This window comes from Protopterus annectens, chromosome 7.part0 (assembly GCF_019279795.1).
Source record: "Protopterus annectens isolate FY-2018-M chromosome 7.part0, PAN1.0, whole genome shotgun sequence".
Classification (NCBI taxonomy): Eukaryota; Metazoa; Chordata; order Ceratodontiformes; family Protopteridae; genus Protopterus; species Protopterus annectens.
Window position 1 is genome coordinate 843,406,552 of NC_056739.1, and position 14,240 is coordinate 843,420,791.

Genomic DNA, 14,240 nt, shown 5'->3' on the forward strand with positions numbered 1-14,240 from the left:
GGAAGTTATAAAACAATAAAACACTTTCACATCTCAAGCCTATTAATTATTTCTCTTTCAGGATAACACATAGAACTCCCTAGTGTAGACATCTTGTCTCTGGCTGTCAAAGTAATTTACATTTTCAGCTCTTTTTCTGAAATTAACCTCCTGTGTTCCAGTTTCCATTGTTAAAATATATACATCTAAATAGTTACAATAGTGTATATACATTTATGTTCTAATCCAGCAGGGTACACTCTGGTCACACCTCTAAGTTCAATACTTTACAAAATATCTCTTCAGCACACGTCTGTACAAACCACCTTATATTACTTACAGTTCTAATACATTTGTAACACAAGCATATGAATCATGTTGATATTCACAAATGACATATGATTATTTACAAAATTCCAGATAGCTAGGTTGGCAGTATCTCCTTTCATGGCAGCAAGTTCAACAAAACCTTCAGAAAATGTGGGGTAACAAGCTATATTAATATATGGATAGTCATTCAAACTATGCTTTGGGAATACATTTCAGCTTGGACGATAGCCCTTATTTAGGTATTAAATAATTTAATTGTTGACACCATAACCACAGCCTGGAAATAAGTACCTCACATAAATTGTCAGTAGATGGTATGGGTATCGTAAGTTTCTGATCTTAACAAAACGTAGAGATAAAATAATGAAAAGGTGGATGAAAATTTACTTAAATATTGAATCAGATTCCAGGTGATAGCTTTTTATCCTCATTCTAGTCAGTATCAGAAAAACATGGAATAAAAATGTTAATAAAAGCCAGAGGCCTCTCTTAGCATTATGCCAAACTGTAATTGTAGACTTTATTTACAAAGGATGGGATAGTGTTTCATGTTGCTTACATTCAGTTTCTGGGCACACTGTATGTGTCTGGATTTTTCATCACCTTCCATTTTTGCAACTACAAGGTTTACAGTCAATTGTAGCTTAATGTTACACTTCATATACAAGGGATTTATATTGTTCACATTTATTGTTTAGCTCATAAGCAGAAACAGTATCTATCAGGTGGTAGGATTTTCCAAGACTTGACCAGTTGGTACTCAAATGCATATAGGTACTCAAATGCACATATTAATCCCCATATTTAATCTATGTACTTGTGAACTTCCTTTGTTCATCTATAACAGTTAAACTGGTTTAATGGCAGTCATTGATTTCAAAAGTTGTTTTATAGCTTGTATTGCCACATACTAATATTTGTGCACAAGGTATGTCAGATAGTTGCTCTTACTTACTCCCTTTCTACATTCTCCCTATCAAAATTTCCTCTTTCTCCATCCTAGTTGTTCTGATTAAAAGAGAATTACAAAAAAATGAATTAATAAACAAATAAAAAAATTAATTAATCTGGTGCAATCAGAAGTTATTGAGCCTCAGTATAGAAAACAGTCAAATAATATACCCGAGGTACTATGCAGGGGATACAGACTTGCAACATTAAGTAGGATGATCTAGAACTGAGCTTAAATAAACATCAAATTTAACAAACCCAGTAAAAGAATCGGGTGAAAATTCTGAATTTAAATGGAAAGCCTTGCATGTGCAACTGCTGCTGTAACAGACCAGCATCGGTTCCACAAAGAAATGTAATGAGTGTGAGTGGTAGTAAATACTTTGTTGATGGTGGAACATGTCATGGCATTTACATGCGTGTCCCCATGCATCCTAAATGACTATGCTGATTAGCTGGTCCTGGGCAGAGGTCTGCTAAAACTGACCACATGCACCACCACTACCACCCTGGTGTAGGTAAACAGAGCAATTTAACAGATGTAACTGAGTATTTGTTAAGGCACCACATACCCTGTGGTGTACATTACTAATGTTATGTATGTCTGAAATAATGTCAGACCAATCTTTTTCTCAATTAAGTCATGAAGGTCATAGATTCATGGGTTCATAGATTAGTACTAAGCTAACTGCCCTTGTAAATTGTACTTTGTGTGGGCTGGGGGGCTCATGGAATATTAAAATCTATTCCTTGTTGAATACCTCAGTTGTTTAACGGGTTGTAGTCTGGTGGAATACTTGAAGACAGAAAGCCATAACAACAGACCTCAGTCCAAGAGAGTGTTTTAGGAGGGCATCAGTCCGGAGACAGAATGCAGGAAGTCTGAAGAAAAAGACAAGGATGTTGCTAACCTTAGTAACTGTTATTTATGGTGAAAATGAGGTAGGTTTATATAATCTGACACACAATAACACCAATTGATTAAATGAATGTCACACAATTACAATGCGGCCAAGACTACTGCATAATGTGTTAGTGTTGTGTGAGGAGAAAAAAGGTGATGTTACAATATAGAGATGTAATGCCAGCAGGGGGCAGCACTGTGAGTGGAAAGAAATGCAATGTTATAGTACACAGTGAGACAGAGAGGGAAAGGTACTGACAGCAAAATGAAGAAAACAATTATGTTTCAGTCTAAACAGAATCATGATACGAGAGAGATTCAAAAAGAACAGACCTGATAGTGTAGCATATGAATAACAGCTTGGAGAGAAGCATCTTGAAGTATGCAGGCTACAAGCCTACATCTGATGAGAGCTGGAGAAAATGCAACTGATAACCTTGAGACATAAATACAAAAACAGTGTAGTGAAGCCTAATGTCTTTTACAAAAGCAGAAGTAGAAAAATGAGGTGAAAATCTTCACCAGAAAAGTGGTAGCTGGAAAGAGTATATTTCTAAAAGGGTAGGCATGAAAACAGATGGTAAGGAAGCCTAAAATGCATTTAAAAAAAGAAACGGGAATACTTGGAACAGGAAGGAAACAAATGAAATTGAATGGAAATTACATAGTTCCATTTCCACATAGGCTTGTAGGAAAGAAAAACAAATTAAACTAGGCAAGGATGCCTTCTGCAGAATTGTATGGTGAGATGACTTCTTGAACAAGATTATTATTTGTGCTTTGCACTGAACAACACATTGCAAGTGTTTAAGATATGCAGAAAGTGGGTACTTTTTCAAAATGCTGTGCAGCTCAGTTAATACAGAACATCACAGTTCATTTAAACTGACAATTCAATTACTTACTTGAGGAGAAAGTATGAAATGTTTAGCAAAATAGCAGTCCACACCCCATAAAGGTTCATATGGTCCAATAGCTCACCTGTTTCATGTTCATCAACAGTGTGGTTTCTGCAAACCTGTACTCCATAGTCTGGGATAGTAGACAGAGACACAATCACCTCATGTCCAGCATCTGCAGGAAAACAGTCATACTGGATTTCCCACTAAAAAGATAACACATATGAAATGAAATATGGAAAAAAATAACAGATTTAACAAACACATTTGCAGACAGACTTGTAGAATTGTTGAGCAATTTATAAAACACAAAACATTTAATTTGTTTACCTTACAAAGGAAATCAAATGTTGATTATATGTCTATGTAACACTTGTTGATAACTAAGTGTGTTTCTCTTCTATAATGCCAACAATGCTGTTTGCAATATACTTGTTGAAATGTGTTTAGAATTTCTGAAACAGTGAACAGGATTACAATATTACACAGATAAAAAATCAAGAGTGGAAAAGGAACGATTAAGGCAGATATACTGCATCTTAGAGTTAATTACAGTCAAAACTCTTACTTATTTGAAAAAAGGTAGTAAAACATTGTGTATGTAACGCAGACATCACTGCTGGCTGCAGTCTGTTATGGTGAAGGGTGATAAAACAGGTCTGAGGACACATCCTACTTCAATGCATTCGTCGTATTTTTCCTACTTTTTTTTGTTTGTTTGTTTACCAGGATACTGCAACTGGGAATAGCCTCTTTTCGGCAGTGACTCTGGGAAAACACCCTGTATATAAAAATATGGCAGCTGTGAATTAACAAGTACAAAATATGCATGTATTGTGGAATCGCCATGTGATCAAACAGAATGCATTATGTGAACATCAGTGCAATCTAGGTTAATGGTCAGAATACAACTACAAGGGACACAGATAAGGAGTAATTATACAGGTATAAGGTTCATATTCGTCTTACTTCCTCTACAGATAAATACAGGTATGTTACATGTATTTACAAGCATACCCCTAATCACAGAATTCATAATTGCTGCCATTTAGAGAGTTGTAGCATTAAAGAAAAGACATAGGCGCATCACCATAGAAAAACAGTCTGGATGGGGAAGAGAGCAATCTGTGAAGTGAGTAATTCTATATTGTTATAGACAGTGTGAGGAAAAGAAAGGAATAAAGTCCAGTGCAGAGAATAGTTGGCGATCTAAGGGCTATATAAAATACAAGCATGGAAATAACGAATTATTAAAGGGAAATAAGAAAACAGAGTAGACATATCAGAAACCAGGACTGTTGCTCTCTAGCCATGAGGCACTTAGGCAGTCAGCTGATTTTCAGTGTCGTGACCACATACAGTTTACTAAGAAAACATTCAGATGAAAAACATTTTTTTTTCCTAACAGCCGTGCTTCCAGCATTATTATATACTAGGTCCCTGAAATCCTTGTCCATAGTTTCCTTTTTCTCTGTTAGTTGACATTTTGTCCAAGCAGTCTTTTACTGTCTAATCTTCTTCTTCTTTCGGCATTCCCAGTTAGGGGTCCCCACAGCGGATCACCTGTTCGCTCATGATTTACAGTGGAGTTTTACGGTATTGAGTTGCCAGCCCGGCGCCCAACCTTCTACAGAAGGCACACACACGCAAACACTCAAGCCTAGGGCCAGTTTAGAGTGTCCAATCCACTACAGCAAATCATTTCTTGTTAATTATGTAAATCTACCATGTTGGAGCTCCTCCCTCTGGGTATCCTCTAGAAATTGGGTCTTCTCTTAACAGACTCTACTGATAACAATGCAGGCAAACAATAAATAAAATAAGTAAGCCATCTGACCATCTCTGAATTCCTTCTCCAGCTGATGACATAATAAAAACAAGAGAAGCTCTAAAATAGTTTTTGCTGGGAGAGTGACAAGCCCCCCCCCCCACACCACCACTGGGGGGACTGCACCCCCCACACTCCTGCCACAAATATATATATCTACAGATCTATATATATATATATATATATATATATATATATATATACATACATATACATGCACACTCACACATACACACCAACTCTGAAATGGCACAACAAGCAGAGAAAGGGCAGCAGACATACCTGCCATGCTTTACAAACACAAGCAGTTCCTATATTCATTCATTGTTTCAGTAGTTGCACAACAGTGCATTCTCCTATATCTGAATCCATTGTTTATGCAACCCACAAAAGAACATCAACCACGAGTATTGACCATTTCCTGTACACTCATATTAATGTTCCTACATTGGATCACCTTATGTGTTAGAATTTTATTCTATTGCATTTGAAAACACTGATGGTTTAAAATGCATTTGATTGAAAAAAAAAAAAAACATATTGATAAATTGCAATTATGAACAAAAATAATATAGTGAAAAGTAAAGACAATGATTGATGATGTGGTTTCTATTTGAGCATCTCCAGTGATTTTGTGTGCGTGAACTCTTCTCTTTTTTTTCTACAGTTGTGCAACTGCTGGATTTAAAATGCTTTCACACTGCATGATGTCTTCTAAATAATTGCAGTTTGACAAAAGAAAGTTTTCAGTCAATCGAGTTTGCAACTAATATGTTTCCATGTTTTGAGAGTCAGCAAAATACTACAGTGCCAGTACATGTGTGCACACACATGTATATGTATTTATGTATGCCTGTACATATATATATATATATATATATATATATATATATATATATATATATATATATACGTATTTATATAAAATATATTACAAGCACACACATATGATACACTCACACATATATGTATGGGTGGATTATTTTCTATTGATGGGTGCAACATCGATATCTGCTTGGTCAGCAGAAGCAGATGATCATTGTATACAAGAGATTGACAGTTCCTGTTGCTATGTGAACTTTTCCATGTGGAAATTGTTCATCTCAATATACTGTTCAGTCTTTTCAAACTATTAATAATATATGTTATCATGTGGTGGACAAATATGATTGTAATACTGAGGGTATTACTTAAGCCTTGAAATGTCCATGTCATCTTTTCTAGAAAGGGGAGAGGAAGAGAAAATTTAAGTTGAGACTGCAAGGACACATTAGATATAATAAACAAAATAAGATGGAAAGTCTGGTAGCACAGCATTTTAATAAGTGTCATAATTCAGACCCTATAGGTTTACTAGCCACTGTTCTTGAAAAAGTGTATCTTAAACACACTACAGATGTGGTGCTTAAAATAAGTTATTTAAGGAATCCATGTTTATACTGAAATTTACCACTTTGTTCCCCAATGGCCTGAACAATGAATGTGATTGGAAAGTACTTATTTAATCACGGTGTTTTCTGACAGGTTAATTAGATTATTGTTTAATTTCTATTATTGATTTGAAGTATAGATGGATTTTTTTTAATCAGTGATTTTACTCTTTGAAGGGTGCTCTAACCGAGGTGCCAGAGTTTGCACTTAAAGTTTTATTTTGGATTTTCACTGGCCTTGTGGTTTATTATTTGTTCTTTAATGTTGATGTTTTGCCCATTTGATTGAAAAAAAAAAAATAGATCCATATGTATACATAATCAAACACACACACACACACACACATATATATATATATATATATATATATATATATATACATATATATATATATATATATACATATATATATATATATACATATATATATATATATATATACATATATATATATATATATTACTGTTTGTGATCAGGACCATATGATCCACTTTACAATATGTTGAAGCTTTTGAATGGAGATCACGGTACAGTCGGGATAAGAGAATATACCCTTTTCCCTGTAGTGCAGTCTCAGAGTTGGTATACATAATATGCAGGGGGTGTGGGGCCACATCCTCCAACACATGAAGGCTTGTTCCCATGCAAAAACGTAGCTTTTTTGTTGTTTTTCGTAGTTCAACTTTCGGAAAGTTGATCATATAGTCTCGACCATATGAAGTTTGACTTTCTGTTGAGTCAGGTTTTCAGCTTCTGAATGAAATATATATATATATATATATTCTTAATGTCAAAATTCCAAAGTCCCGAAGCTCTGAATACCTACGCTCAGAACATCAAGATTGCAGAATTTCGAAAACTGTGAATGGAGATCGCTGTACAGTGTGGAATGGGAACATTGCCATTCTCTTCACTGCAGTGTGATCTCGGAGTTGGTATATTCAACTTTCAGGGGGTGTGGGAGGTGCAGGGTGGCTTGCCCCCTGCAAGAATGTGATTCCAGATGTTTTTGTGTTTTCGTTTTTTTTTCTTCAATTCCAGATTCCTCAATCTCGAAGTTCTGATCGTCGGTATTCAGAGCTTCGGGATTGTGGAATTTTGACATTAAGAAGTGGACCTATTTTATATATATATATATATATATATATATATATATATATATATATATATATATATATATATATATATATACATATATATATATATGTATATATATATATATATATATATATATACATATATATATATATATATATATATACATATATATACATATAGATATATATATATACATACATATATATATATATATATATATATATATATATATATATATATATATATATATATATATATACATATATATAGATATATATACATATATATAGATATATATACATATATACATATATACATATATATATATATATATATATATATATATATATATATACATATATACATATATATATATATAGATCTAGGACTGTTGAACGAAACTTCAACAGTTTGAATCTAACTTCACCAAACACACTTTAAAGAAAGTGCTTTACCGAAAAAGCACTTTCGTTAAAGTGCGTTAAAAAAAAAGAAAAAAAAAAACCAATAAAAAAGCATTTATGCAGGAGGGCAAGCCCCCACACCCTCCGCTACTTTAATATTCTCACTCCGAGATCGCACTGCAGTGAGGAAATGGAAAAAAAATTCCCTAATCTGCACCATAGTACGATCTGTGCAACAGTCACTCCCCCACAACTCCCTCTACCTGCAGGCATACTTCCGCAAAAGTGCTTCTTCGGTGAAAAGCATTTTCGCGGAAGTATGCCCGGCCATTTAGGATTCGGTGAAATGGCCATTCACGCATCAGTCATAGATCCATATATATATATATATATATATATATATATATATATATATATGTGTGTGTGTGTGTGTGTGTGTGTGTGTGCTTTTTTTTATAATATGGGTGTGTGTGTATATATACACATACACACACATATATGTGTGTGTGTGTTTCTGTGTATGTTACTTACGTTACCTTCCATGATATCTGGAAGTACGTCTGGGATGTTTTGCATTAACATTCCCATGCGATATAACATTACTATTTTACAGCACTTGGTTCTCTGGTTGGTTCCTAACAGCGGTACCGTCTGTGCTGAGTCTGTATGTTCTCACTTTGTCCACGTGACTTTTTGCAGGGTGTTCTTGATTCTTCCCACATCCTAAGGGCATGTAGATGAGTTGGTAATCCCCCAAACTGGCTGTAAGTAAGCATACGAGTGAGTGCTTTGTGTAATGTCTCCTGTGATGGTCTAGTGCCCACCAAGGTTTGGTTCTCTGCTTATGCCAAATGAGTACTGGGACAGGTGGTAGCTCACCTGGAACCCTGAATAGGGTAAAGTTGGTATGGGGAAAAAATAAATGAACAATATCCAAAAGCATGCTTTTCATAAGATAATATTGTGGTGTGGCTCCTTGATATGTTCTAAAAGGGTACTTTGCCCTGAGAAACTACAATGTGTTTTAACTATCTGTAGCACACACTTCACCATTTAAGTGTCATAACTTTTCCTTGTATTTGAAAATGCATACTAATGTATTATTTATTTATTTTTTACAGAATTTTTCATGTTGACCATTTTTAAGTGAAATACGGGGGTTAAAAATGAGGACTGTTAACTAGGAAATGTGTGACAGATTGGAACAGCCCCGTCTGTGACATGGTACTTGTAAGATGAAAGGGTTTACTTACACTATCATCATTTTGTGCCTTTGTCTCACTGCACAGCCTAAGACTGTAGTGGTTGTTAGTGCTGAGCTGTAGGAATTCAATCCTGATGCCTCTAAGCTGAAGTCTGCCTAAAAATACACAGAAAAAAAGACATTTAGTGTCATGCATTACTCAATTAGCAGTTCAAATCACATATTTCTATGTTCCCCATTCCCCACAGTTAACTGAGATACATCCATAGCCAGGCTTTCTGTTATTCTTAGAGAATCATAGGTTTTGCCTCATTATCATTTTACCTTGCATTAAAAAACATACATATCTCTCAAAATACTGCCCCCCTTCTCATATAAGAAATGTGTTTATGATGTTTTGCTATTGAACCTGTAACACTAAATGCAGTGTTTTACACAGAAACTCCTAGCAATAAATAAGTGTTAAACATGTTTGTTATACAGAGTACCTTAACCAATTAATTATAGACATAGTCTGGCCTCTATAATTGTTCTTAGACGTGCTGAGAAATGTACTGAGTATGGCTGCCTACAATCCAGCTCTTTGGGTACGTGTTAACACTGAAAATACACCTTCAAATCTAAGGGTGTATTACACTACAGCATTCTTATTACAGACTGCAATACTAGAATGAGCAGGTCAGATGAGTGTCAACTGAATACAGAATTTGAAATATGTATTTGAAAAACTATAAATGCTATCCCTTTATAAAGGGCAGGGGGTCTTAATACTTGCATGAAAATACAGCTTTAGCTCACATTTTATTACACTATTCCTTGCTTCATGTTTGCTTAATACTGCTTTACTTTTTCACATGTGTCTGACATGGATCAGTAATAGCTTTTTACATCTGGATGAGTAAACTGGGGTGGAAGTGACTTCTCTTGTTGATCTTGTATTGCTGCTTTGTGGTGCACCGAGTATCCATTTGAAGAATAAAAACACCATAGTAATTTTGATATGCACATTGTAATACAAAGTCTCCACCTAGTGGCTACCTTTGGTACAATCTTTTAAGGTGTGGACTGGTGAGAGTAATATCTGGTATTTTTCAGGTATTAATGAACTATTTAATCAATGGGACTGACTGAGGAAGATGTATATTAATACTCATTTTTTCTTTATTTACAAATAACTTTTTTACGTATTTTAACATGAAGAAAGTTTGTTCATCTTCATATGGGAATTTCTTCTGATTCTGTGAGATGATGAACAAGTTTACTTTATGATCTATAAGTGGGCTGGAACATAAAACAGAAAGTGACAGAAATGTCACTTCACAGAATTTTATGCTTAAACGAGTATACAAAGGCTGTTGCATCATTATGTGACATTCCATTTACATTTTATAATTAAATATCATTCATGGGATAATAGGATGTTACTAGGCTATTGACCCTGAGGCCCTTATAAGCCTAGCCAAGAGTTTAGTCCATGTTTAGACAAGTCAGCAACCAGACCCCCTGTCCAGCAGGGACACAGGTGGAATCCCAGGGGTGTATTTTCTGTTTCCCATCCAGTTATCCAGGTTGCGTTTAAAAATGGGTAAAGAGGTACTCTGCTTGATGGGGAGAGAGAGTCTAGTCCACAGATGGGGGAGTCTCTGGGACACAAACCTGACCCACCAACAAATCCTATTGATGTCCCAGACCAGGTTGAGTCCATTTGTGTGGGTTACTTGAGTGGAGCTTGACTTGTGGATACGCAGCAGTCCCATCAAGGCAGGGACAGAGATTGCCTTGTATGCCAGACAGAGGTCACCTCTGAGGAGTCTGTATGAAACTGAGTAGAGGGATAGGGCTTTTAGCCTATCTATGTATGGTAGATTTTTGAGGCCCTGGATTTTTCTGGTGAGGAACCTGTGTGGTCTCTGCAGCTGCTGCATGTGCTTTGCGAGGTACATGCCGAATGGGGTGTTGTACTCAATAATTGACCTTATAAGGGAAGAATACAGGGATGTTATGACCTCCTTGTCCCTGGATGAGATACCCTTAGTTACGAGGTGGGCCATGTAGAAAGCTTTCTGTACAACGGAAGCAACATGGTGGTTAAAAGTCAGGTTGCTATCAACCTGGGTGCCCAAATCCCTCACGACTGATTGCATGCTTAGGACGTTGTTATTAATGTGATCATTTGTGGGGAAGTCACTCTCCCCAAAGGGGATGATGATGCATTTTTTGGTATTCAGACTGAGGCCATGTTTCTGGCACCAGTCATTTGTTTGGATGAGACCCTCTGAGGATGTCTACATCACTATTCATGTATGTCTATACTTCCATCATGCTTCAGTTGCATCATTGTTCTAACTTCAAAAATCAAATAAGACAAGATTTCAGTGCATCTACCACTCTCCCAGTTAAGAGATAATAATGATGACAATGATAATAACAATAATAATAATAATAATAATAATAATAACAATAATAATAATAATAATAATAAATATAACAATAATAATAATAATAATAACAATAATAATAATAAATATAACAATAATAAATATAACAATAATAATAATAATAATAACAATAATAAATATAACAATAATAAATATAATAATAATAATAATAACAATAAATATAATAATAGTAATAATAATAATAATAAATATAATAATAATAATAATAATAATAATAATAAATATAATAATTCTCATTTTTCTCCTTTATGTTGCTGCTCCTTGGGTTCAGTTATCTAGTCATAGTATGTAGTTATTTTTACATTTAGTCTGCTGCAGTGATTACATATGGACTCCATGTCAGAAAGATCTGGGTCAAAGTCACATAGTTTCAAGAAAATATATCTACTAGTGCAGCAGACAAGAGTTAAGACTGTAAATTACAAAAGAGTTTAAATCTGTAATGCTGAGTTCAGTACTTGTGTGCTGCCTGCCCCAGAATAAGTCACCTAATCAGTTTTTGAGATGCACCTGGAGTAAGGTAATGTTTCCTTCACTAATTTAGCAAATCAGTAAATAAATAAATAAATGGGATCATTCCTCCTGTCCAGGAAGAATGTATTTGTTTATTAAGTTATTTAAAGTTTGCTAACTGGGCTAGAGGCATGGTATAAGATTCTCCTCATTGTCCCGGGCCATAAAACATAAAGACCAAACGTAAAACATACAGTGTAAACAGACAACTGCATTATAGATAAACAATACCACAACTGTTTTTGTGTGTTACATATTCACCTCAGCTACTAACAAAGACAGCAAATCTTAGGTAGACAAAAATGAAATTTACAGATGTATACAGAATAATCTTAAATCACAGATGAATAAGTATGACCGTATGTTGAGGTTATCATGGTTAACCGTTATTTTTATCAGACTTCTTAACCTTTTTCCTATTTCCAGTCTGGTTGACCATTCATTTAAAAAATACAAGTGAAGGTCCTAATAACGTTACCATACTTTGAATATAGCATGAACAGTGTAGGTCTACAATCTTATGTGCAGCTTCTCAATTATTTTCAAGTAATTTGATGGAGTAATACCATAGCAAATTTTGTACATCTTGTTCTCATGAAAAAGTAAGTAAATCAACATCAGTTTAACATTATATAAAAGTTAAGTACTGTGGCTATATGAAAATACATTGCTTCAGACTGTTCCAGTATGTTTGCAAGCTTGAAATCAATTTTTTGTCTATTTGTTTAAACATAGCATGTCTTTAATGGAGGAATGGTCTTATTTTAAAAGTATTCTAGCTGGCTGGTGCAACCTTAGAGTTGGTCATTTAATAGTTGTCATCTAACATACACAGAGAGCAGGAAGAATTTCTTGACCTTAATCTGTTTGGTAGTGGTACATAATATCCATTACTGAGCAGTTTGAAAGCTAAGGAGCACAAGGGTTGTTTTTCCTGGAGTGTGAAATCAGTTGCCATTCTAAATATACAGATAGCTGTGCTCTCAATTATTAGATAGTTCTATTTGACACTGGGATTTCCCTTCCCTTCAGACAGGTCTTCTTGCCTCTCTGCCATCCATTATCGCTTCCAAATTGGCTTTGCATCACCACATATTCTAGGGTTATCTTGATTATCCATCAGTAATATGTCATAGCGTGGCAATTCCTTCCTCCCTTTTCAGGCACTCCTCATCCTCAATACTTTATCTGAGATGGTTTGTACTGTTGTGATTGTGAGTTAATTTATCACATTTGCACTGTTTTAAAACAATTTACTGTTTAACTGCATTTCATTACTGTTAATTGTATTTTTTCATATTGTGAGTTCTGGTTTTGTCTGTAAGTGGATAATCTGTGCTTCTTTGTGAGTTTTACTGTGTTCTTAACCTTAAATTTAGTAACATAGTTCAGATACAGGTTTGCTGCATCCAGAGCTGCAGCTGCACTGTTTTTAACCCTTTGTGAGGTATTCCAGTTACAAGTTTTCTCTTACTATCACTTATGTGATCACCCAGTAATACTACTCTTAGGCCTTTCACCCTTTACCCTCTTAGCTCTCTCTGGCCTCTCTCCCTCAGTTTCTGACAAATATGGATGGACAGTTTCCTACACTTTCTCCTGCCAGTCTGGTTGATATGGGCATCCTGAGACAGTGTAGCAACTGCCTCATGTACATGGACAATCCTCTACTACTACCGCCTAGGAACACAATTTGTGAGAGATGCAATTACATTAAGAACCTACAGTCAATGCTCTGTCCCTCACAAGCCAGTATATCTGTTACTGAGAAGGCTGTCAACAAAAACACCACACCTCAAACACCACCCACACCTACACATCACACACCCACATATGCGAAGGTCCTCAACAAAAACATACCCAAACATAAGAGACCTCCGAGGCAAAAACACATGCAAACTCCACTGCCCACCTCACCACACACAGACTAAACACCTGCATCTCACAGCCACTAAGGCCTAAATGTAAACCCAACATATTAGTCATAGGAGACTCCATTGTGATACACACAGAGGTGCCCCTCACCAGGCTGGATAAGGAGAAAGTCACAGTTAGTTATTTGTCAGGTGCCAGAATCCACCATATCACCCATGCGCTCAAGTCTCTCAACAACAGGTACTGTTATGACTCTGTCATAGTCCATTTTGGTGTGAATGACTTGAAATGCACCTCCCTGGACTATATGAAGAGAGACATGATCGAGCTCACTGAATGTGTGTCCCAGGAAGGTATGTTCCTAG

General features: G+C 35.4%; 1 protein-coding gene across 1 annotated transcript in view; it reads right to left on the reverse strand.

Annotated features, from left to right (window-relative positions):
• The window catches only part of IL17RE (interleukin 17 receptor E), a 560,820-nt gene that overhangs the window by 241,291 nt on the left and 305,289 nt on the right, over positions 1-14,240 (reverse strand). The window contains exons 4-5 of the mRNA XM_044077387.1: positions 9,078-9,184; positions 3,146-3,269 (exon numbers count right to left, since the gene is read on the reverse strand). Of these exons, the coding sequence (XP_043933322.1) occupies positions 3,146-3,269; positions 9,078-9,184 (231 nt within the window). The remainder of the gene's footprint in view (positions 1-3,145; positions 3,270-9,077; positions 9,185-14,240) is intronic.